Source organism: Zingiber officinale, chromosome 8B, assembly GCF_018446385.1.
Source record: "Zingiber officinale cultivar Zhangliang chromosome 8B, Zo_v1.1, whole genome shotgun sequence".
Classification (NCBI taxonomy): Eukaryota; Viridiplantae; Streptophyta; class Magnoliopsida; order Zingiberales; family Zingiberaceae; genus Zingiber; species Zingiber officinale.
In genome coordinates, this window is record NC_056001.1 from 5,141,505 (window position 1) to 5,165,507 (window position 24,003).

Here is a 24,003-nt window from a genome sequence, read left to right on the forward strand (position 1 = left end):
GGGTTTCAACAAGTGAGTTTTTGTTTCATAGATCTGGTATATATATTAAATTGGGTAGGGTTAATGTTATATGATTAGGGTTTTACCCTAAATTAGTCTAGAGGATTTTATTTAGCTATTCATTAGTTGTAGCTAAATAGAAATGTATATATATTGGTGAAACAGGACATTGACGCGAGACGAACATCTCGACGTTGAATTTGACTGGATTGGATCTGCTATTTGAGGCGGGTACCTCTTGATTATCTTTTATGATATTGTCAATTGGATATGCATAGTATTTTATAACTACAAGCAATGATCATGTTTGCCTTTGGTATGTCACTGTTTGTTACCCGTAGCATGTTCTGTTGGGCGTTTGTTATGTATCCATGTTTACGTTTCGTGATTATTGCCATGAGTACCTTAGTTCCTAGAGTAAGTGACATACCATGCTTTATTGAGTTTAGGACTAGATTCTGGATTTTTATTATCTGACATGTGTACCTATATTTTTATATCATATCTGATCTGTGTACCTAGACCCTTTTGCTTGATCCATGTATATTGTTGGTATATATTTTATGGAGGTGGATATGTTCAGGACCTAGGTTGTTATACCCTAGAGGACATGTATACCCTAGATCTGTGGATTTGACTTACTGGTACTAGGGTACACATTTTTCTATATATATGGATTTGGTTCAGGATATTGTTATGCTTAGTGTCATGCACCATTCACATGATTACATGCTGTGCGATTGTCAGCTCCATTATTGTTGAACACATCGCCAGTTACATGTATCTGCACACACGACCACTCATGGGTTAGTGGTATATTCAGGCAGGGTGTGTTGCAGCAGGTGCTCTGTCAAGGGCTCCGTTGGTCCACTCATGGGTTACTGTGACGCAGCGTTGTAGCAGGACAGGGATCCCTCCCCGTCATTGTGTACCGGAAGATGAAAGCATTGAGCTCCCCCATTTATGATTTGGGATAGGAGGATAGGTGTACTCCGACAGCATCCCGTCTACTCGGTCACTCATCAGGAGTAGTGACGGCAGAGTGCACGGTTGTCATAGCCCTACCCACTCGGTCTCACCATTGTGTGTGAGATGGCTGATTGGCGTCAGGGGTGACCATGTCATTGGCATCATACGTATTGATGCATTTATTGCTTGTGCTTGCTGCATTTATTTGCTGCATTTGGTTGGATGCATATGTTTGACATGCATACAAGATTTATGACACTCTCAGTTTGACGACCCTTGTGTTCTGGATAGGAGTTCCTGGTGAGTACAGCTTCCTTAGTTACCTTTTAGTTTTGTATTTTTCCTATATATGATTAGGAAGTTGTATTCTATGTTTATTGCTGTTAGATATATATTACTAGACATGTCTATTGGTATTCGCTAAGTTGTTGAACTCACCCCCGTGGACACTATCTTTTCCAGGTACCAGGTTATTTATGGAGTCGCTTGGAGTATCATGTCTGCTGGTCCCCATGTCACATCAGAAGACATGTCTTCGCTATTGTCTATTTATATTTTGGTATTTGTGTATCTAGCTTGTGTTCCGGTTTTGTTTCTGGACTGTATTTCGTATTGTTGTGGTGTAATCCTAGCTGGCTAGCAGTCTTCACTTTTAGTTTTGTATGTGTTGTCCATTGTATTTCCGCTATGTTTTGGTTTTAGTACAGCCGAGTGGGCTGCTACCTATAAACTGCGTGGTTGTTTAGTTATTTTATTGTTAGTATTCCGGCCGTGTTGGCCGAGGTATATGTGGCCCTGAGGGCATTGTATAAATGTTTCAGATTGTCACCCGTACAGGGGAGGTGCTGTCAAAATTTCTTCGGACAGAGACTCCCCTGGGGCGTGACATTAATTGTTCCGAAAACCAATACTTACAAGTGTTTCAGGGCCAGTCTCAACCACTTCTACAACCAGCTGACTTCCGAACCTGTTAACAACTATTGCAATAGCAAACAACCGGAAGCGGGTACTGGCCGCTCTAAACGCTCAACTTTCTGCATCGGTTATTAACCGCTTCTATAAAATATATTCACAAGTGATAAATAACTGCTTCTAACATCGAAGTTTTTACATGGGTTAATGACAGCTTCTGTGGAACACATTCATACGCAGTCAATCATCGCTTCTACAAGACATCTTTCTATATCGTCACCTCTATTAAAAACACTCACAAGTAGTTAATAATCATCATTTCTAGAAGTATGCTGCAGTGGCGTAGCTAAAATTTTCAACCAAGAAGGGTGTTTTTTAAAAATTTTAAATATTAGTATATATCAATTTTAACCATCCAAAAGCCTAACTTTTTGTTGCATCAGAAGTTACTAGGTTAGTTTTATCGCTTCGGTTGCCCTTAGCACCACCAACATTTACAACGATTGGAAAACTAATTCAACAGATTTAGCATAGGTCGATAAACATGGCTAAAGGAATTTTAAAATAGCTTTTAAAACTTTTTTTTAGTGTTCATATTTATAAAAACGTCATTTTCAAAACAGAACATAGAATTGTAATATAATTCTCAATCATACACAATAGTTTACATTGAAAAAATAGTATTGTAATATAATATTTTCTTATAGATTGTCATTGATCAATCAAAATGAGAAATCTGTCTAATCCGTGTAGACAACCATCACACTCCTCACTTGATGCTTCCCGTCCGACCAAATGACCGTCGCCGGCGCTGTCGAGTTCCCTGGCAATGGCCCGCCTGAAACCGACACAGTGAACTGTCTCTTCTCCTTCAACTCCGAAAACTTCAACTTACTAGGATTCACTGTCACATTAAGTTTGTGATCAGCCCAGACCTCTGCCTTGTACCTGCAGCGTCGGGCGCCGCCGACGTTGGTCACTGTTCTCAAGAACTTCGCGGCGAAGGCTTTGCCGGACTGAACATGTAAGGCCATGGAAGGGTAATTGAGATCCCTCGCCGTTCCTTTGCTGCTGCCAGAGCAGGAACTGGCGTCGCCGGTGACCATCTTGATCATGGTTTCGTTGTAGGCCGAGTTACAGAGCATTTGCACGTAGTCACTGGCACCAGCGTCATAGACAAGACCTGGGTCGACGGCCTTCACCGGGTTCAGTTGCCCGGCTCCATACGATAATTCGTCTTGGCGGGCCGAAGGATACATCGGTTTGGCTGTATAAAGCATGGACGACAAATTAAAATGAGAAATTTCGCTAGCTTCAAAAAACAGGGTTGAAGAACAAAGGTATATTATATAATACTTAGTCATGAGACCTGTCGTCATGAGCGCCGACATGATGGCTGCCGGCGACCAATTTGGGTGGAAAGACTTGACGTAGGCGGCGACGCCGGTTACGTGGGGACAAGCCATGGAAGTGCCCGAGATTATGTTGTACTTTACGACCCTTGTGTCGTTGATGATGCCTGACACTGGTGCAACCCGTGACCAGGCGGCCAAAATGTCAATTCCTGGAGCACTTATATCAGGCTGCATATGCAAACACAAACATTTCCAAATTGCTATACAATTAATTAAATCCCTTAAAAATATATATATATGTCAAAATAATCGAACTGAATGATGAACTAATGACCTTCAGGATGTCAGGGGTGATGGTGTTTGGGCCTCTCGATGAGAACGAAGCAACCAGCGGAGCCTCGGAGTCAAAAACTTCTTCACTTTTGTGGATGTTAGCCACAGGATTTCTGGCCAAGATCATATATATGCATGGATTAATACTACTACCTACGATTTCTATTTACAAAATATTATAAACGGTGGCAATTAAAATAGCTAAAAGATATATATATATATAATATAAACACTCACTTAGTGTTGTTTATGTAGTTCAAAAGGTTTAACCCATCCACGGAACTGACTGTAATGAATGGAACTGGGTATATGAAGGAAACGTCAAGTGAAGAGTCATCTATAAATATCAATCCTTTAATGCCTGTACTAAAAATTTCGTCATAGAAGTACTTGCAGAGAACAATCTTCCCTTTCACCATGTTTATATCTGGCAAAGCAGTGCAATCCCTAAAACAGCAATTGACAAGTTTGAGAATTATTGAATATATCATTCCGCATCTAGCTACGAAGAGAAGATATATAGCATTATCTTCATACCCTGGTAAAATAGTTGCATTTCCCTGCATGTAGATCAAGGGATGATCATCCCTATTTTTTGTCGCAAACGTGTTCACAGAAGCTCCCTGCATTTTCCCCCAAAATTAATAATAATTCCTTATTTTCATTCAACATGATAACGCATAAATAAGACTACGTATTAACACAAGTTTTTGCATTATCATTAAATTGACTAATTGATGACTCACCAAAGTGGACACATGATTTCCGGTGACCACCTTGTCAATGATGTGCCTATCGATGCTGCTCGCCGCCGCCACCAACGTCCACGGTGCCACGTTGCTGACCGTGCCACGATATGGCCCTGCATTCCCTGCGGCTGTCGACGTCAAAATCCCGTTTGCCATGGCATGGAAGGCGCCAATCGCTATCGAGTCCTGGAAGTAATCCGCGGCAACGGCATAGGCGACAGACAGGGAGATGATGTCGACACCGTCGGAGATTGCATCGTCAAATGCCGCCAAGATGTCTTGATCGGTGCACCCGAACCACCAGCACACCTTGTACACCGCGAGCCTCGCTGACGGCACTGCCCCCCTAGCCATGCCCTTGGCGAGGCCGTAGAGGCTGGCATGGGAGACTGTTCGACCGGCAGCGATGGAAGCTGTGTGAGTCCCGTGACCTTGAAAGTCGCGTGGCGATGGCTCGCTCAACATGTAATCGCCTAAGCTATTGTAATAGCGCGGCCCGATGATTTTACTTAATTAATAATTCAATCAATCATAAATATATATTAATCACAGCTTTAAATCGACTCAAACAATTATATATAACTTAAATAATCGTATTTTATGGACATACTTGTTGCATGTCATATTTACGCAAGCACCCTTCCATTTCCTCGGTGGAGGTCTCAATCCCCGACCGCTGAAGGATTTAGATTCCGGCCAGATTCCGGTATCAATCATTCCAATGATGATGTCATTTTCCAGTGTAGGATTCCTGTTTACTCTCTGCGAGAAGTTAAGGAAATCCCATGATCTCGTCGTGCGAAGCTTCAGGGTTTTACTAGGAAACACTGAAATTATTCCCTCCATGTCTGCAGTATAATTAATTCGTGTTGAATTGTAATTAATTTATAGCATATCTACAATTCAAACTATTCCCTCCAATGAAAATTATACCGTTCAATTTTTCTGCCTCATCTATAGAAAGTTTGGCAGCAAATCCACTAAAACTCCTCTGGTAACTATACACCAAAGACTCACTAGGCGAGCTGTATTATCAATTGTTTTAGTGTCAGAATTTGACAAAATAGATAATATTTATATATACATCAATTTATTACCAGTTCACAATAATTTCTTTAAGTAAATTAAGATGGAGTTCATAGGTTGGGTACTGAGATGAGTGTTGAGCTCCCATAGACACAATATATACCTGCAGAATGACATTCATGTATGGTAATTTTAATTGTAATAATACAGATTAAAGAACACTTTTCAAAATGCAAATTTACAAACTTCGGAATCACCTTTCTTTCTTCATTTGAAGATGCTGACGAAAATAAAAGAATAAAGGATATGAAAAACGCAAGAGATACCAGATGTGATAGTAGAGAAGTCATCACTCTTCTTATCCTATGAGTTTTTGTAAATTTCTACTAAGATACATGGAATTTTATAATGGATGCCAACTAATGGAGAGTTTAGGATCAATGGACAACATGGATTATACACTTTCAGTTGTCGCGGTGTCATTGCTAGAATAGAAATGATTATTGGTAAAATTTTAGTGGCTAAAATAAATTTTACAGATAATTTACTCAACAAATATAATTTTAACCAATGAAATATTTAAAAATATCAATAAAAATAATTTTAATTGATAATTAAAATTTTTCATAATCAAAATAATTTTTGACTGATATTTTTAATTTTTTATCCCGAAAAGGAATTTTGCAGATATAAAAATTTAACTAGTAATTATATTAAATCGAATTGATAATCATATTAAACTTTGGCTAATAAAATATTTTAAAGTATCTGTAAAAAAATTTTGTTCAGTAAATATAATTATTTATTATTATAATTATATTAAGATAACTTTTAAATATTAAGATTTTTTATTCATGATTTTTTTTATAAATATATTAATGTTTATTAATGAAACAAAAGATATGTACCTAGGAGGCCTAGAACACTACTAACTTTTTTTTTTCAAATTAATTTCTAGAATAAATTTTTCTATTAAAGGGCTTTCCTTAGATATGACCCAACCCATTTTTTTATTATTAAATATATATATTAGAATTAGGCGATGCAAGACACTACTACGAGAAAGAAACAAAAAATATGATCGAGTACGAAGTCAAAGAAACAAAAATAAGACTGAATACCAATCTTTATTGTTTTTTGTAAAAAAAATCAAAATCTTTTAATTGAGAGGTCAGTTCTTGGAGTTGCGTAGATTTATCGTATCTCCATATGTTTGGTAAGATCTATCTTGAACCTTATCAACTTGTATGATAGATTTTATTATTATTATTTTTGATAATTTTTATATTTTAAATATTTTTAATAATTTATATATTTTTTTTATATTTGTATTATAAATCTATTTAGAAATTTTAGAATTATGAATCTATAAAAAATTTTCGTTTCTGTTTAAAATTTCTTTTTTTTTTCTTTATAAAATAGAAATTTGAGTTCATATATTAAGATTTTTTTCCTTCCTTAATTTTAGGGTTTGAATTTTGTATAAACATTTATTTAGTTGTGAGAGAAATTAATCCTCTCTTCTTAATAAAAATTTCATTTTTAATGACTTCTCTTTTTGTCTTTTCCTCGAACTCTTCTATCATCAGCCCACAAAATAATAGAAATACTACTCGACATCAGATGATAGAGTTTCTATTCATATACATCCAGATTTGGATAGAAAAGTTTAGAACATACTCAATTCATGGTTTTTTTCCTACTGAACTAGAATAATTATTCACATACAAGGACAATTTATATCGAAGAAGGTATCTTGTAGAACCTAAAATGATTTTTTCTTTCTAGCTGTTGGTATTGTGGTAAATATTGCAGGGGCAGATCAACAGGTTTCCTCTAGTCCGTAATTTACGGACCAGAGGATGGTCCACTGTACGAGGACTATTGATTTAGATGGAGCCCATTTTTAAATTAGTAGGGTCCATCCAAATCAAAGGTCTACAATAATGGATCATCCCTTACTCTGTAAATTACGGACCAATGGACCTGTCCTCGGGACGGATCTTCTGGACTAGGAATTCCTGGTCCACACTTGGAACACATAGCAGGTATAAAAATCTCCCACGTGCAAGGCACGTGCACGCGCCAACGCCAGAAAAGCCCTAGCCTCTTCCAGCGTCGCCTCCCTCCCTCCCTCTAATGCCGCTTCCCTCCCGTGCCTCCCTCGTCGCCTGCGACCTCCCTCCAGCGCCGACCTCCAGCAAGTATAGCGCCATCTCCAGCGTCGACCTCCAGCGCCGCCTCCGCACAAAAGCACTAGCCTCTCGACATCCAGCGCCGCCTCCCTCTAGCGCTGCCTCCATCCAGCATCGCCGACCTCCAGCGCTGCCTCCCTTCAGCATCGGGGACCTCCAGCAACCTCCCGTCCTCCGCCTCCAGCGGCCTCCCGTTCTAGATGTTGAATACTTTGTATTTTTGGTTTATCATTTGTCTTGTGAACTATCAGATCATTCATGATGGCACATCTCTGAATGGTTATGAACAAGAAGCTACTACTTCATCAGGGATGGCTAACTTGTTTTATGTGGCAGGGCACAAGTGGTTGGATGGCCACCGATCCGAAGTTATAGAAAGAACACAATGGTCGCAAACCCGACCAAGAAAAAGGAGGATGATGAAGTGAAACAAGGGGTGGAATGCCTCTATGTCAAGGTCAGCATGGATGGAGCTCCATATCTCAGAAAAGTTGACCTCAAAATGTATTCCAACTACAAGGAACTCTCACTGGCTCTTGAGAAGATGTTTACTTGCTTTACTATTGGTAAGCTATACTTGCTGGAGGTCGGCGCTGGAGGGAGGCCGCAGGCGACGAGGGAGGCACGGGAGGGAAGCGGTGCTGGAGGGAGGGAGGGAGGCGACGCTGGAAGAGGCTAGGGCTTTTCTAGTGTTGGCGCGTGCATGTGCCTTGCACGTGGGAGAGTTTTATACTTGCTATGTGGTCCAGGGGTGGACCAGGAATTCCTAGTCCAGAAGATCCGCCCCCAGGAGATCAAAGTCAAGGCGGTCAATGCATATAGGGCATCAGCCAGTCTGGCGAAGCATGCCCCGACCGGGGAGAAAGATCTGATCCACCGTGCCCTCGACACGGGGAGCATTCAAGCAATCGACGCTCAAGGGAGCAGTATGCAGAAATCGGGCAGAGCGGCTATTCCGCTCGACCTAGTAGTAGACTCGACATCAGCCGAGCATGCGACAGTGGACTTCAGGTCGAGTGGCTAACCTGCTCGGCCCAGCAACCGGGCACGCGAATAGTGGACTTCCGAACGAGCGGCTATCCCGCTCGGCCCAGCAATAGAGCACGCGGACAGTGGACTTTCGGTCGAGTGGCTATCCCGCTCGGCCCAGCAACAGAACATGCGGACAGTGGAATTCCGACCGAGAGCTATCCCGCTCGGCCTAGCAACCGACAACACGCGGACGACGGAATTTCGGCCGAGCGGAATATCCGCTCGGCCAAGCAACAGACACAACATGTTATCTTTTGACATCCTTTTAGAAGCTAGTGCCGCTGACAGGTGACACGATCAGATAAAGGATAGTATGGCGGAACCTTCCACTATCACTTCAGAGATATGTTCGGTCTGTTAAGGTACTGTGTCAGAGACACTTTACTGACGAGTCTTTTCAGGAAAAATTTGGGGATGCGTTCCCGCCTTGGGAAGCGTGCACACACGCTATTGGAGCTCTATATAAAGGGTGTCCAAGTATCGGTGGAGGCATTCGATATTTTACTGTAGCGCTACACTCTTCTTGTTGCTCCGCTCTTTGCTTTTTCGTCGTCGGGGACAGATTTAAGCATCGGAGGGCTATCGCTGGGGATCCCTTCCCTGGCTCGGCACAGACGTAGTCTATATTGTAGGTCCGCATGAAATCCATAGGAGGTTAGCGTGAGCGCTACATCCCGAGCTTCCGTCTCTTCGACTTTCGGACAGGATTAGCTGACATGAAGGACGTGTCGATCCGATCGTGGTAGCTGCGGTCGAGGACGTCCATGTCGACGACTACACCGTCGAGGGCGAGGGCTCAGTCATGAAGAGAGTGGTCATGGCCACTAGCGATAACAAAGAAAGCGCATGAGGATGAGTAAGTGAGGTGGAGGAGAGAGGCGATATCGCCAAAGGAGCACAAGTAGAGGAGCAAGGCGAGTGATGTAGTCAAAATTAGACGTGAATTGGAGCTTGATTTCAAAGTCAAATAGAAATGGTCGCCGTCGATGGTTGGAGCTGGCCAGTAGCTAAGGAAATAACAAATATAAAGGATGACAATTTCAATCGGAATGGTCTATATTTATAATTATAATTTTTTTAAAAAAAGCTAATTAAATAAATATTTAATTAATTAAAAATAAAACTATATTTGTTTCTTTCTTGGATCATATTTTTGTTTCTTTCTCGTAGTAGTGTCTTTCATCGCCAAATTCTAAAATATATATATATATATATATATATATATATATATATATATATATATAATAATAATAATAATAATAATAATAATAATAATAAAAAATGGGTTGGATCATATCTCAGGATAGCCTTTTAATAGATCCGTCCATGTTTATAAGAGAAAAATTTATCATAGAAATTAATTTGAAGAAAAAGAGTTAGTAGTGTTCTAGGCCTCCTAGGTACATATCTTTTGTTTCATTAATAAACATTAATATATTTATAAAAAAAATCGTGAATAAAAAATCTTAATATTTAAAAGTTATCTTAATATAATTATAATGATAAATAATTATATTTAATGAACAAAATTTTTTTACAGATATTTTAAAATATTTTATTAGCCAAAGCTTTATATGATTATCAATCAAATTTAATATAATTACTAGTTAAACTTTTATATCTGCAAAATTCCCTTTCAGGATAAAAAATTAAAAATATCAGCCAAAAATTATTTTGATTATGAATAATTTTAATTATCAATTAAAATTAATTTTATTGATATTTTTAAATATTTCATTGGTTAAAATTATATTTGTTGAGTAAATTACCTGTAAAATTTATTTTAGCCACTAAAATTTTACCAATAATCATTTCTATTCTAGCAATGACACCGCGACAACTGACAGTGTATAATCCATGTTGTCCATTGATCCTAAACTCTCCATTAGTTGGCATCCATTATAAAATTCCATGTATCTTAGTAGACATTTACAAAAACTCATAGGATAAGAAGAGTAATGACTTCTCTACTATCACATCTAGTATCTCTTGCATTTTTCATATCCTTTATTCTTCTATTTTCGTCAGCATCTTCAAATGAAGAAAGAAAGGTAATTCCGAAGTTTGTAAATTTGCATTTCGAAAAGTGGTCTTTAATCTGTGTTATTACAATTAATATTACCATACATGAATGGCATTCTGCAGATATATATTGTGTATATGGGAGCTCAACACTCATCTCAGTACCCAACCTATGAACTCCATCTTAATTTGCTTAAAGAAATTCTTGTGAACTGGTAATAAATTGATGTATATATAAATATTATCTATTTTGTCAAATTCTGAGACTAAAACAATTGGTAATGCAGCTCGCCTAGTGAGTCTTTGGTGTATAGTTACCAGAGGAGTTTTAGTGGATTTGCTGCCAAACTTTCTATAGACGAGGTAGAAAAATTGAACGGTATAATTTTCATTGGAGGGAATAGTTTGAATTGTAGATATGTTATAAATTAATTACAATTCAACACGAATTAATTATATTGCAGAAATGGAGGGAATAATTTCAGTGTTTCCTAGTAAAACCTTAAAGCTTCGCACGACGAGGTCATGGGATTTCCTCAACTTCCCGCAGAGAGTAAGCAGGAATCCCGCATTGGAAAGTGACATCATCATTGGAATGATTGATACCGGAATCTGGCCGGAATCTAAGTCCTTCAGCGAATCAGCGGTCAGGGATTGAGACCTCCACCGAGGAAATGGAAGGGTGCTTGCGTAAATATGACATGCAACAAGTATGTCCTTAAAATTCGATTATTTAAGTTATATATAATTGTTTGACTCGATTTAAAGCTGTGACTAATATAAATTTATGATTGATTGAATTATTAATTAAGTAAAATCATCGGGCGCGCTATTACAATAGCTTAGGCGATTACATGTTGAGCGAGCCATCGCCACGCGACTTTCAAGGTCACGGGACTCACACAGCTTCCACCGTTGCCGGTCGAACAGTCTCCCACGCCAACCTCTACGGCCTCGCCAAGGGCATGGCCAGGGGGGCTGTGCCGTCAGCGAGGCTCGCGGTGTACAAGGTGTGCTGGTTGTTCGGGTGCACCGATCAAGACATCTTGGCGGCATTTGACGATGCGATCTCCGACGGTGTCGACATCATCTCCTTGTCTGTCGGCGGAGACATCGCCGCGGATTACTTCCAAGACTCGATAGCGATTGGCGCCTTCCATGCCATGGCGAACGGGATTTTGACGTCGACAGCCGCGGGGAATGCAGGGCCATACCGTGGCAAGGTCAGCAATGTGGCACCGTGGACGTTGGTGGCGCCGGCGAGCAGCATCGATAGGCACATCATTGACAAGGTGGTCACCGGAAATCATGTGTCCACTTTGGTGAGTCATCAATTAGTCAATTTAATGATAATGCAAAAACTTGTGTTAATACGTAGTCTTATTTATGTGTTATCATGTTGAATGAAAATAAGGAATTATTATTAATTTTGGGGGAAAAAGCAGGGAGCTTCTGTGAACACGTTTGCGACAAAAAATAGGGATGATCATCCCTTGATCTACATGCAGGGAAATGCAACTATTTTACCAGGGTATGAAGATAATGCTATATATCTTGTCTTCATAACCAGATGCGGAATGATATATTCAATAATTATCAAGCTTGTCTATTGCTGTTTCAGGGATTGCACTGCTTTGCCAGATATAAACATTGTGAAAGGGAAGATTGTTCTCTGCAAGCACTTCTCTGACGAAATTTTTATTACAGGCATTAAAGGATTGATATATATAGATGACTCTTCACTTGACGTTTCCGACTTATACCCAGTTCCATTCATTACAGTCAGTTCCTTGGATGGGCTCAACCTTTTGAGCTACATAAACAACACTAAGTCAGTGTTTATATATATACTTATTTTTATGCTATTCTTTATCTATTTTAATTGCCACCGTTTATAGTATTTCGTAAATAGAAATCATAGGTAGTAGTATTAATCCATGAATATATATGATCTTGGCCAGAAATCCCGTGGCCAACATCCACAAAAGCGAAGAAGTTTTTGACTCTGAGGCTCCCCTGGTTGCTTCGTTCTCATCGAGAGGCCCAAACACCATCACCCCTGACATCCTCAAGGTCATTAATTCATCATTCAGTTCGATTATTTTGGCATATATATATTTTTATTGCAACTTGGAAATGTTTATGTTTGCATATGCAGCCTGATATAAGTGCTCCAGGAATTGACATTTTGGCCGCCTGGTCACGGGTTGCACCAGTGTCAGGCATCATCAATGACACAAGGGTCGTAAAGTACAACATCATCTCGGGCACTTCCATGGCTTGCCCCCACGTAACCGGCGCCGCCGCCTACGTCAAGTCTTTCCACCCAAATTGGTCGCCGGCAGCCATCATGTCGGCACTCATGACGACAGGTCTCATGACTAAGCATTATATAATATACCTTTGTTCTTCAACCCTGTTTTTTGAAGCTAGCGAAATTTCTCATTTTAATTTGTCGTCCATGCTTTATACAGCCAAACCGATGTATCCTTCGGCCCGCCAAGACGAATTATCGTATGGAGCGGGGCAACTGAACCCGGTGAAGGCCGTCGACCCAGGTCTTGTCTATGACGCTGGTGCCAGTGACTACGTGCAAATGCTCTGTAACTCGGCCTACAATGAAACCATGATCAAGATCGTCACCGGCGACGCCAGTTCCTGCTCCGGCAGCAGCAATGGAACGGCGAGGGATCTCAATTACCCTTCCATGGCCTTACATGTTCAGTCCGGCAAAGCCTTCGCCGCGAAGTTCTTGAGAACAGTGACCAACGTCGGCGGCGCCCGACGCTACAGGTACAAGGCAGAGGTCTGGGCTGATCACAAACTTAATGTGACAATGAATCCTAGTAAGTTGAAGTTTTCGGAGTTGAAGGAGAAGAGACAGTTCACTGTGTCGGTTTCAGGCGGGCCATTGCCAGGGAACTCGACAGCGCCGGCAACGGTCATTTGGTCGGACGGGAAGCATCAAGTGAGGAGTGTGATGGTTGTCTACACGGATTAGACAGATTATTTCTCATTTTGATTGATCAATGACAATCTATAAGAAAATATTATATTACAATTCTATTTTTTTCATTGTAAATTATTGTGTATGATTGAGAATTATATTACAATTCTATGTTCTATTTTGAAAATGTCGTTTTTATAAATATGAACACTAAAAAAAAAGTTTTAAAAGCTATTTTAAAATGCCTTTAGCTATGTTTATCGACCTATGCTAAATCTGTTGAACTAGTTTTCCAATCGTTGTAAATGTTGGTGGTGCTAAGGGCAATCGAAGCGATAAAACTAACCGGTTGTTTAAACCATCTAGTAACTTCTGATGCAACAGAAATTTAGGCTTTTGGATGGTTAAAATGATATATACTAATATTTATAATTAAAAAAAAACACCCTTCTTGGTTGAAAATTTTAGCTACGCCACTGCAGCATACTTCTAGAAGTGATTATTAACTGCTTGTGAGTGTTTTTAATAGAGGTGGCGATATATAAAGATGACTTGTAGAAGCAATGATTGACTGCGTATGAATGTGTTCTACAAAAGTTGTCATTAACCCATGTAAAACCTTCGATGTTAGAAGGAGTTATTTACCACTTGTGAATATATTTTATAGAAGCGGTCAATAACTGGTGCAGAAGGTTGGGTGTTTAGAGCGGTGAGTACACGCTTCCGGTTGTTTGCTATTGCAATAGTTGTTAACCAGTTCGGAAGTCAGCTGGTTGTGGAAGTGGTTGAGACTAATCCTATAAATTGTTTATGTGCCTATTTGGAAACACTTGTAAGTACTGGTTTTCGAAGCAGCTAAAAACTGCTCCTAATATTAACTTTGAAACAATTAAAAAATGATTCTATATCATATTGTACCAGTACATTTGTCAAAAACGAAATGCAATACCAAATTAAATCAATTCACGATATTCACATTTCACTTCACAAAACTAATTTATGTTCAAAATATATTGCACTGCCAAATCATCACATAATATTCATACTGCAATCCAAAATATTAATATATCTCATTACATTTTACTCCGTAATATACTACCATCACAAAGCCTTCCTCAATCACCAAAATATAAACAACCTTCAATAACAAGTCTTTTCCATCGAAAAAGCAACAAAAAAAAATCTATCTTAAGTTGAGTTACCTAAACTTAAATCATCTTTACACTTAAATTTATCTCATTGCACTTAAATTTGATAGTCAGACATTATCTACACGTAAATCATCTTTAAATGGAAATTGTGACATTGCATTTGCTCAAAGCGACAAAAAACATAATTCATATATTCTACACATATTCTAAATCAGTTCAAAAGTTTAGCATTAAACATATGAACATAATGGAAAAACAAACAAGACAAATGATGTAATAACTGCAAAATGAAAGTTGAATACATCAAATTTAATAAGAGAATTTAAAAATAAATAAACTTTAAAAATAAAAGTATTAGAATAGTATAAAAACTCATATAACTAAGATTATGAATTAACTTGTTTTAAATATTAATTTAATTTGCATTTAAAAAAATAGAATGCCAGAATATTGTACCAAAATAATTTAACATAAATATTTATTTTTAAAAATCAATATCATCAATTGTATTCGAAGTTCTCTCTAGTGATTATCTGTTCTAGTCATGGGGATGATCTACACCAATTTTCTTTCTCAGTTGATAGAGTATATGCTTGTTGCCGTATAATATTTACAAACATATAGCTACCATCTACAATGAGAGAACTTTTCTTACATTTGCAATGGCAGGTTTAGTTGTTGGGTTATCAAGTTTTGATGATATCTTCCAGCTAATTTAGACTTTAGATCATTTCAACTATGAAGTAGAAACATACTTGCTTAACTCTTGTGTACGTCATTTATTGATATTTGTCTTTTTGTCTAAGTTATTTGTATTGTTTTTTAAGTTTATTGCTGTTTTATGTGTATTTAACCTTGTCTACGATGTTAAGATTTATTTTCATATTTTTCCTCTAAGTTGAATAATATTAAGGATTTCTCATTAGACTAAGTGCAGAATTAGGATTTTTATTTAGTGTAGGCAATATTTACCACATAATTGCCAACAACCGGAAAGAAAAAATCATTTTTGGTTCTCCAAGATAGTTTATTGCATTTGACATCGAGTAGGATAGTTTATTTATTTTTTTATTCTTTTATAATTTATTTTAATTTAATATTTAATAATTTATTTTTTTCTTTTTAAATTTTTCTTTTTGATTCGGCCATAATGTTTATATAAAATCTACACGCTAAGATTAAGGAAGGAAAAAAATTCTAATATATAGACTCCAATTCTTATCCGATAAAGATTTGAAGGAAATTTTAAACATAAAGGAAAAATTTTACTAACATTTTCATAATTCTAAAATCTCTAAATGGATTCATAGTACAAATATACAAAAGATGAAAATTACCAAAAATATAAAAATTATCAAAAATAATAATAATAAAAAATCTACGGATCCTATACTACATCAACATACAAGTTGGATGATGTAAGTATGAGAAGGATCTATATATTTGCAAACATTTTTAAAAACTGAATTCAAATAGTTATGCAAGTTCTTTATTGAATCATCAATGTTATGTTAATGCCCAAGCATTTGAAACCACGAAATCAACTATGAAAGATGAGAAGGATTTGTTTGATTCTGAGGAATGAATCTCAAGTAACATTGAAGAAGAAATGGAGTTAATCAGATGAATGAATGCTCACTGCAATGTTAGTCCCTGAAGCAACCTAATGGGATGTAGTTTTCATCTAGTTTTGCCCCATTCCTTCAGTTTAACCTCACAAATCATAAAAATTAAACCAATACAGATCAGATGCATGGAAAGATCATGAGGAGAATAATTAGCAATGTAAGGCATAAAAGTTTACCTAGAAGTCCGATATAGTAAGAAAGGGGGGCAAGTCCGTGTATTTGCTCTTGAAGAAACTTCCCAAATCAGAGACGATGAGGTTGTACTCTTCCCATTGGGTAATGACCCAGATCAGCTCACCGACCATGAAATCGGATGTGTGGATTCCACCACTCTACTCACTCTGAAGCCAGTAATCACCTTTGAACATTGAATCTCATTGACTATTATTAAGTAATTGAGTCAATTTTAGGAATGCGATGTGCAACCGTACAGAGCCAGGAGTGAAGTTGGGAGATAGCTAGGCATGTCATGCTTGGCCATATGGCTGCGTATGTAGGGATGGCATAAGTGGTAGAGATTCTTGACCAAGAGTGCCGGCGTAGAGCCCTCAAGAATCGCCAAAACTCTTGACGTCGTACTCTGCTGTGCTTTTCTCGGCGAAACCATAGAGGGCATGGTTGTTTAGGTTGGTGGCGATCTCAGAGAGGTTGAATTTGGAGGACTCCTAGGCCTAGAAGCTTTGGAGGTATAAGAACATGCTGAAGTCCTAGTAGTTGAGGCAAACTCAGGCATCGACGTGATGACAGTACTCGTCGCGACGGAAGTCATCGATGCAGCTGGAGGACTGGTACGTTGGGTACATGGTGACTAACATGGAGAAGGCCTCGTCTACAAAGGGAAGGATTAGGTGGAGAGGAAGACTCGCTCAGTGGCGAGGGAGGTGGCGTGGAGGAACTCCTACTGGGCGAGAAGGCGAATGACCAACAAATTTTATATTTAGGAATATATTTTATGAATTCTTTGAAATTTGCACATCTTTATCTACAAAATTGATTTAATTTTGATAAATCTTATTTCAATGCGTAAACTTTCGAAAATTATTGAACAAGATCAAATCATGCAAAAGGAATGAATGGTTGCCTCCACATGGTAGTCTGAGTATCTAGTGAGAATCCTATATTTTTTTACTTTATGCAATGGAAATAAATTAGAAGAATCTCAAGCTAGTTTTGGCAGAAATATAATATTAGTTAATCAAATATGACATAATGAATAACAACTTAAAAAGAACTAAGTAAGAGACTAAGATTTTTACTTGGTTACAATGTTGGTGATTATTAATTTTGATGAAGGCAAAGAAACCTCTTACATTTTTTGAAAAACTTAGAAAGTTGCTAGGAAATTAATAAAAAAGTTCTCGAATAATTCCTATCTCTAGCGGTCTTTTATACCCCCTAAAAAACTCTATTTGTAGTTGTAAGGCGCCTTCAATAGGATTCAAGGCACCTTCAATCAGAAAAATCTTATTGCCGAAGATAAAATATCTTCAGCTAATGTGTACTGGAAGGCGCTTTCCAAGCCATGAAAGGCGCCTTCTATGAGGCAGATTAGTTCCTTAGCCAATCTCTTCACATAAGTGATGCTCCAGCTAATCGGAGTTGAGGTCACCCGAACCCAACTCCGACCTTCTCCTCAAGCGGGCTTCCTTCCCGACTTCTCGTTCCTCGAACGTCATGCACTTCCTTCTCATCCACTAGTGTACTCTTCCGCAGCACCTCGTCCCTCGAATGCACTGAGCCCGTCGACTCCTTTCTCGTGCCATCATTTTCAATAATTGCGTCTTCCTTTTGACTTTTTGTATTTTTAAGCTCCTACACAGTTAGACACAAGGATTAAATACAAACATGACCTAATTTGACTCAGTTGATTACACCAAAACCAACCTGGGGTGCTTACAATCTCCCTCTTTTTGATGTGCATCAACCCGAGTTAAGTTAGGGTTTAAACAAACATGAATTAAAGTATAACAATCAAAATTGCAATAATATCATCAAAATTACTGCAAGTAGAAATGTACTAAAATTAATGAAATTTATGTGGCTATTTGGAAACACTTGTAAGTACTGGTTTTCGGAACAGTTAAAAACTACTCCTAATATCAAATTTGAAACCGTTAAAAAATGATCCTATATCATATTGTACTAGTACGTTTATCGGATTTTCAAAACCAAATGCAATACCAAATTAAATCAATTCGCAATATTCACATTTCACTTCACAAAACTAATTTATATTCAAATATATTACACTACCAAATCATCACATAATATTCATATTTCAATCCAAAATATTAATACATCTCATTATATTTTACTCCGCAATTTACTACCAACACAAAACCTTCCTCAATCACCAAAACATATACAACCTTCAATAACATGTCTTTTCCACCAAAAAAACAGCAAAAAGAATCTATCTTAAGTTGAGTTACCTAAACTTAAATCATCTTTACACTTAAATTTATCTCATTGCACTTACATTTGATAGTCAGACATCATCTACACATAAATCATCTTTAAATGAAAGTTGTGACATTGCATTTTCTCAAAGCGACAAAAAACATAATCCGTATATTCCACACATATTCTAAATCAGTACAAAAGTCTAGCATTAAACATATGAACATAATAGAAAAAAACAAGACAAATAATGTAATAACTGCAAAATGAAAGTTGAATACATAAATTTAATAAGAGAATTTAAAAATAAGTAAACTTTAAAAACAAAAGTGTCAGAATAGTATAAAAACTCATATAACTAAGATTATGAATTAACTTGTTTTAAATATTAATTTAATTTGCATTTAAAAAATAGAATTCCAAACTATAGTAGTAAAATAATTTACAAAAATATTTGTTCTTAAAAATCAATATCATCGATTGTATTCGAACTTTTCTCTAGTGATTATCTACTCTGGTCATGGGGATGATCTATAACTATTTTCTTTCTCAGTTGATGTTGAATAAACTTGTTGCTGCATAATATTTTCATACATATATAGCTACTAATATGGTTATAGTGAGTGAATCCAAATGATGACGTGGTAGTCAAAGTCATGATGATGTGGCGGTCAAAGTCAAGATAAAGGAATATTCCACACTTGGTCCATGTTGATCACCCAGCCTTAAAATTCTCGGGTCCTGCCTGCGTGGCTGTAAAGCATGGCGTCCGGATAAGGCTGGTCGGGTACATATACGGTCGAGTATAAGGACTCTAGGGTTTTACTCTGAAACTAAAAAAATAATGCGCTCGGTTAGTAAACAGCTGACAGGGTTCAAAGGAGCCCAACCAGATGAAAGGTCGTCTGGACTCAAGGCACTTGAGTCTTATGAAACTCTTAGTATATGCTTTGCCGGATAAAGGCTAATCGAACATAAGGCACTTTGTGTAGTCTCGACTTAGCAAAGTCCAGCCATGCTCAAAGACACTTTGCCTCACAAAGATCATAATATACGATCAATCGAATAAATGCCAATTCATTATAAGGCTCTCTGTGTAAGCTCAGCCGGGCAAAGTTCGACTGGACTCAAAGACACTTAGCCTCAAATAAATCTCTTTATACTAGATCGGCCATATAAAGGTTAGTCGAACAGAAGGCTCTATGTGTACGTTCGACCGAGCAAAGACAATGATCGGTCTGGGGACCGATCAGGGCGTGCCGAATTTCTAATTTTTCAGCTATTGTCTGAAATTTCAGTTATGGAAGTGGTGTTTTTGGATTTCTAAAGGTTTGGAACTCTCAAAGACATTGTTGGTGCAATGGTCAAAGGGGGAGTTGACCTTTAGGGGGAGTTTTACCTAATTGTTAAGGGGGAGTTGACTTTTAGGGGGAGTTTTTACTCCTTAAGACTTTTGAGGATTAGTGATATGGGATTATCACTAAGTTGATTGTTGAGTTTAGTATCAAGGGGGAAATTAAGAGTTTCAATGAAAGGTATGGGACTTTCATTAGGAAGAAACTTTTGACCTTGATACCCTCTTTTTTTCTTTTTGATGTGTGTCAAAAAGGGGAGAGTGTTCATTGGAGAGTTATTGGAGAACCCAAGTTAGGTTATCGGGTTAACCTAAGCTAGGGGAAGAATGTCAAGGAATGTTCGAGGAAGAACATTGGAATTCTTTTTGATGTGTGTCAAAAAGGGGGAGAATTATTGGAGAACCCAAGTTAGGTTATCGGGTTAACCTAAGGGGAGAATGTCCAGAGAATGTTCAAGGAAAGAACATTGGACATTGGAAGATGAGTGGAAAACCTAAGTTAGGTTATCGGGTTAACCTAACTTGATTATGGGTTTTGTCAAACATCAAAAGGGAGATTGTTGGTGCAACCTTAGGTCAAGGTTGACTGGTTGACCCGACTCGAGGTGACTTGACTCGAGTTGTATTTTGATGTTTGACTTGGGAAGATTGTCGGTGCAACCTTAGGTCAAGGTTGACCTAGTTGAGTTGCATGTTGATGTTTGACACTCGTGAGAGAGTTCTATTCTTGATGTGAGACAAGAATAGATGGTTGGGAGTTTATTGGTCCAACCCTAGGTCAAGGATTGACCTGGTTGACCTGAAAAGTCCAAGTATGGAGACTTGGCACTGGGAAAGTCCAAGCAGGGAGCTTGGCACGCAAAAAGTCCAAGTATGGAGACTTGGCACTGGAAAAGTCCAAGCAGGGAGCTTGGCACGGGAAAAGTCCAAGCAGGGAGCTTGGCAAGTGGGAAAGTCCTAACTGGGATGTTAGGCAGTGTGGAAAGTCCTGGTGAGTGAAGCCAGGCAGTGGGAAAGTCCTGGTGAGTGAAGTCAGACAGTTAGAATGTCCTGATGAGTGAAGCCAGGCAGTTGAAAAGTCCTGGTGAGTGAAGCCGGGCAGATTGGAAATCCTGGTGAGTGAAGCCAGGTAAAAATCCTAGTGAGTGAAGCTAGGTGAAAGTCCTAGTGAGTGAAGCCGGGCAAGGAAAAATCCAGATGGATCAAGGGTGATCGGACATCTGGTGTTAAGAAGGTCAAGTAGGTCAAGGGAGTGACCGGATACTTGACACGAAGAGAAAAGTCCAAGTGGGTTAAAGGGATTGACCGGATATTGGTTTGGAAGACTTGGAACTTGGTTTGGGCAAAACCCAAGCTCTGGATCGATCAGTCGATCGATCCAGCGATACGCTGGGTATCTGATCGGTCTGGTGACCGATCAGATAACGATCAGTGGCTTACTGAGGTTCTTCTGATCGGTCTGCAGACCGAAAGAGAAAAGGAGGGGATCGGTCTGTGGACCGATCCACATGCACCCTGATCGGTCCACAGACCGATCAGGAGACGATCAGAGAACTTGGCCGAGTTCTCTGTGAAGAGTGCTGATCGGTCTGGGGACCGATCAGCATAGGTACTGATCGGTCCCCAAGACCGATCAGAGAGGATCTGGACCGATCAGGCTTCAGCCTGATCGGTCCACGCACTAGCCGTTACGTAGCAACGGCTAGTTCTCTGCTCTTCTTCTTCGCAGGTATAAAAGAGGGCTACAGGACTTCGGTGAGACTCTCTTTTTAGCTACTTCTTCTTCCTTCTGGAAGTTCTCTCCTGCCTGAAGCTTCTGCTTCTTCTTCCTGCTGAGCTTTGTTGAGCTCGTTGGGTGCTAAAGCTTCGCGTGAGCTTCTTCCTGTTGCTGGTTTTCTAGCTAGGCTTGGATCCGAGAAGCTGTTGCTTCACCAGGGTTCCTGCTGACTTCAAGAAGGCAAGCAAGTGTTGTTTACATTTCTGTTCTTGTTTTCTTGTTCCTATTTGTACTCCTATTGCTGTTGCAAAGATTGTGGTGAGGTTCTCCACCCACAAGGAGTATCTATTAGCTGGGTTTCCGGGGACTCATCCACCGACGAATTGGTAGGCTTCGTCCACCTTACGGACACACCGAGGAGTAGGAGTTCATCTCCGAACCTCGTTATATGGTTTGTCTTTCTTCTCCTGTTTTCTTTCTACGTTGTATTTCCGCTGCACTAACCTAATCGTAGGAAGAAACGCGAAAGTTTGGGGTCGGCTATTCACACCCCCCCTCTCTAGCCGTACGAAGGATCCTAACAAGTACAACTCAAAATATAGAAATAGATAGAGGAGAGTGATTATCCTTGAAACCTGGCGTCTTTGGAAGTATCCTTGCTCCAAAGGTGGACGGATCGACAGAGATCGACGAGGATGAAACCTAGGGCTCCCCTAAGGGGGAGAACCCTTCCCCAAGATCCAAGATTCTTGAAAAGGGGAGAAAAATCCCTTTTATAGTAATTGGCACAACCCTTGGTGTGAATCCACACGGCCTCCTTCTTTCTGCTATATGCTAGGGTGACACGACCGTGTGGGTCACACGACCATATTCTGCTTTGGCTCTGGATGGGCTACACGACCATGTGGATTTATACGGTTGTGCTCTTCTTCTCTTCTGCTTTGGCCACACCGCTGTGTGGCTCACACGGTCGAGGTCTTCTTACTTTCTAGAAATGCTGCACGGCCATGTGGATCTACACGGCCGTGCTTCGGATGTTGTTGATGGGGTTGACATTGTCATGTGGGTCACATAGCCAAAATCTTCTTCTTCTATGGAAATGTGGCACGGTCGTGTGGTCCACACGACCATGACTTGACCCTTGCTCTGTTTTCGCTCCAAATTACGTCATATCAATTAAAAACAAGCAAAGAGTAAATTTTCGAACAAAAGGAGTAGAAATATGACATTACAATAAAATATGATGCAATAAACATAGATTATGCCCATGAAATATAAGTAGATGTGCGTCAAAATATACATAAAAGTGTATATAATCTACGCACATCACGTACCTCACTTACCTCATGTTCTAATGCTCCCCCTTTATCGCAGCTTTCCTCTGATGATTCTCCCCCCCTTCATCAATGCTCATCTCTGATTTGCTTTCAACTTTTTCTTGGTGGCTTGCCATTAGATCTAGTCTGACATAAGCTTTGATCTCGGACACGAAGGACGACGATTCATCCCATGTGACCTTCAGATTCTTGTGCTTTGATCTTGTTGGTCTTTTGGCCTTGCCCTTGTCCTTCTTCTTCAGTTCGAGGTAGTCGTCCTTGATGTGGCCTTCTCCTTGGCAGTTCCAGCACCGAACCTTTCTTTTGCTCTAAAAGTACTTTTTTGACTATGACTTATTAATGTTATTAGATTTAATAAATTTATTAAATTTTCTTACCATTAGGGTAGCTTCATCTTCATCAATTGACACTTCGGAGTCTGGATGATCCATTCTTGCCTTCAGGGCGATGTTCTATCTGGGCTCCTTTGATTTTGCACATCTAGATTAGTGAAGTTCCAAAGTGGAAAATAAACTTTTTAATGTGCTTACATCTAGATCTTTAGAAATATAATAGGAGTTGACAATTGATGACCATTTGAGTGTCCTTGGAAAAGCATTTATTGCGTATATTAGGGAATCTTGATTTCTTACCTTTTCTTTGAGATTTGTGAGTCTGGTGATCAATGTTGGAGTGTATACTAAAAGCCTAGCTTTTGTATAAACATTTATAAGAATCACATTGGTCAAGTGTCTACATTTATATATACCAAATGTAGATATTCAATTAATTTATATTGTAGATAACATTATGTGTGGTGTCACACATAGAAGATTGTGTTATCGACTCTTTATAAATTATAAACAGTAGTTCACGACTAAGATGGAAAGGAACAAA

At 38.8% G+C, this 24,003-nt stretch overlaps 2 protein-coding genes and 1 pseudogene across 3 annotated transcripts; 2 read left to right on the forward strand and 1 right to left on the reverse strand.

Moving 5' to 3' along the window:
* Positions 1 to 2,621: 2,621 nt before the first annotated feature.
* Positions 2,622 to 5,492, reverse strand: LOC122015735 (subtilisin-like protease SBT4.3). Its single transcript, XM_042572753.1, has 9 exons — positions 5,416 to 5,492; positions 5,252 to 5,343; positions 4,929 to 5,166; positions 4,316 to 4,826; positions 4,107 to 4,192; positions 3,807 to 4,016; positions 3,571 to 3,682; positions 3,251 to 3,464; positions 2,622 to 3,148 (listed from the first exon to the last, which is right to left on the reverse strand). Exons 1-9 carry the CDS (start codon positions 5,490 to 5,492, stop codon positions 2,622 to 2,624), a joined length of 2,067 nt encoding a protein of 688 aa, XP_042428687.1.
* Positions 5,493 to 7,468: 1,976 nt separating this feature from the next.
* Positions 7,469 to 8,108, forward strand: LOC122016339. Of its 2 annotated transcripts, none has more exons than XM_042573602.1 (2): positions 7,469 to 7,753; positions 7,876 to 8,108. In XM_042573602.1, exons 1-2 carry the CDS (start codon positions 7,484 to 7,486, stop codon positions 7,912 to 7,914), a joined length of 309 nt encoding a protein of 102 aa, XP_042429536.1. In that variant the 5' UTR covers positions 7,469 to 7,483; the 3' UTR covers positions 7,915 to 8,108. The 2 variants fall into 2 exon arrangements, with proteins under 2 accessions (XP_042429536.1, XP_042429537.1); XM_042573603.1 differs by having other exon boundaries at positions 7,469 to 7,741.
* On the forward strand, positions 7,925 to 13,594 carry LOC122015739 (annotated as a pseudogene).
* Positions 13,595 to 24,003: the final 10,409 nt, after the last annotated feature.

Excerpts from the sequence above, each read along its gene's own strand:
- LOC122015735 (XM_042572753.1), bottom strand. The coding sequence starts at position 5,492 with ATGGGAGCTCAACACTCATCTCAGTACCCAACCTATGAACTCCATCTT. Across the intron at positions 5,344-5,415 it reads AAAGAAATTATTGTGAACTG|CTCGCCTAGTGAGTCTTTGG; the intron begins GTAATAAATTGA and ends TTGATAATACAG. Across the intron at positions 3,149-3,250 it reads GTCGGCGCTCATGACGACAG|CCAAACCGATGTATCCTTCG; the intron begins GTCTCATGACTA and ends TGCTTTATACAG.
- LOC122016339 (XM_042573602.1), top strand. The coding sequence starts at position 7,484 with ATGCCGCTTCCCTCCCGTGCCTCCCTCGTCGCCTGCGACCTCCCTCCA. Across the intron at positions 7,754-7,875 it reads TTCTAGATGTTGAATACTTT|GGCACAAGTGGTTGGATGGC; the intron begins GTATTTTTGGTT and ends TTTATGTGGCAG.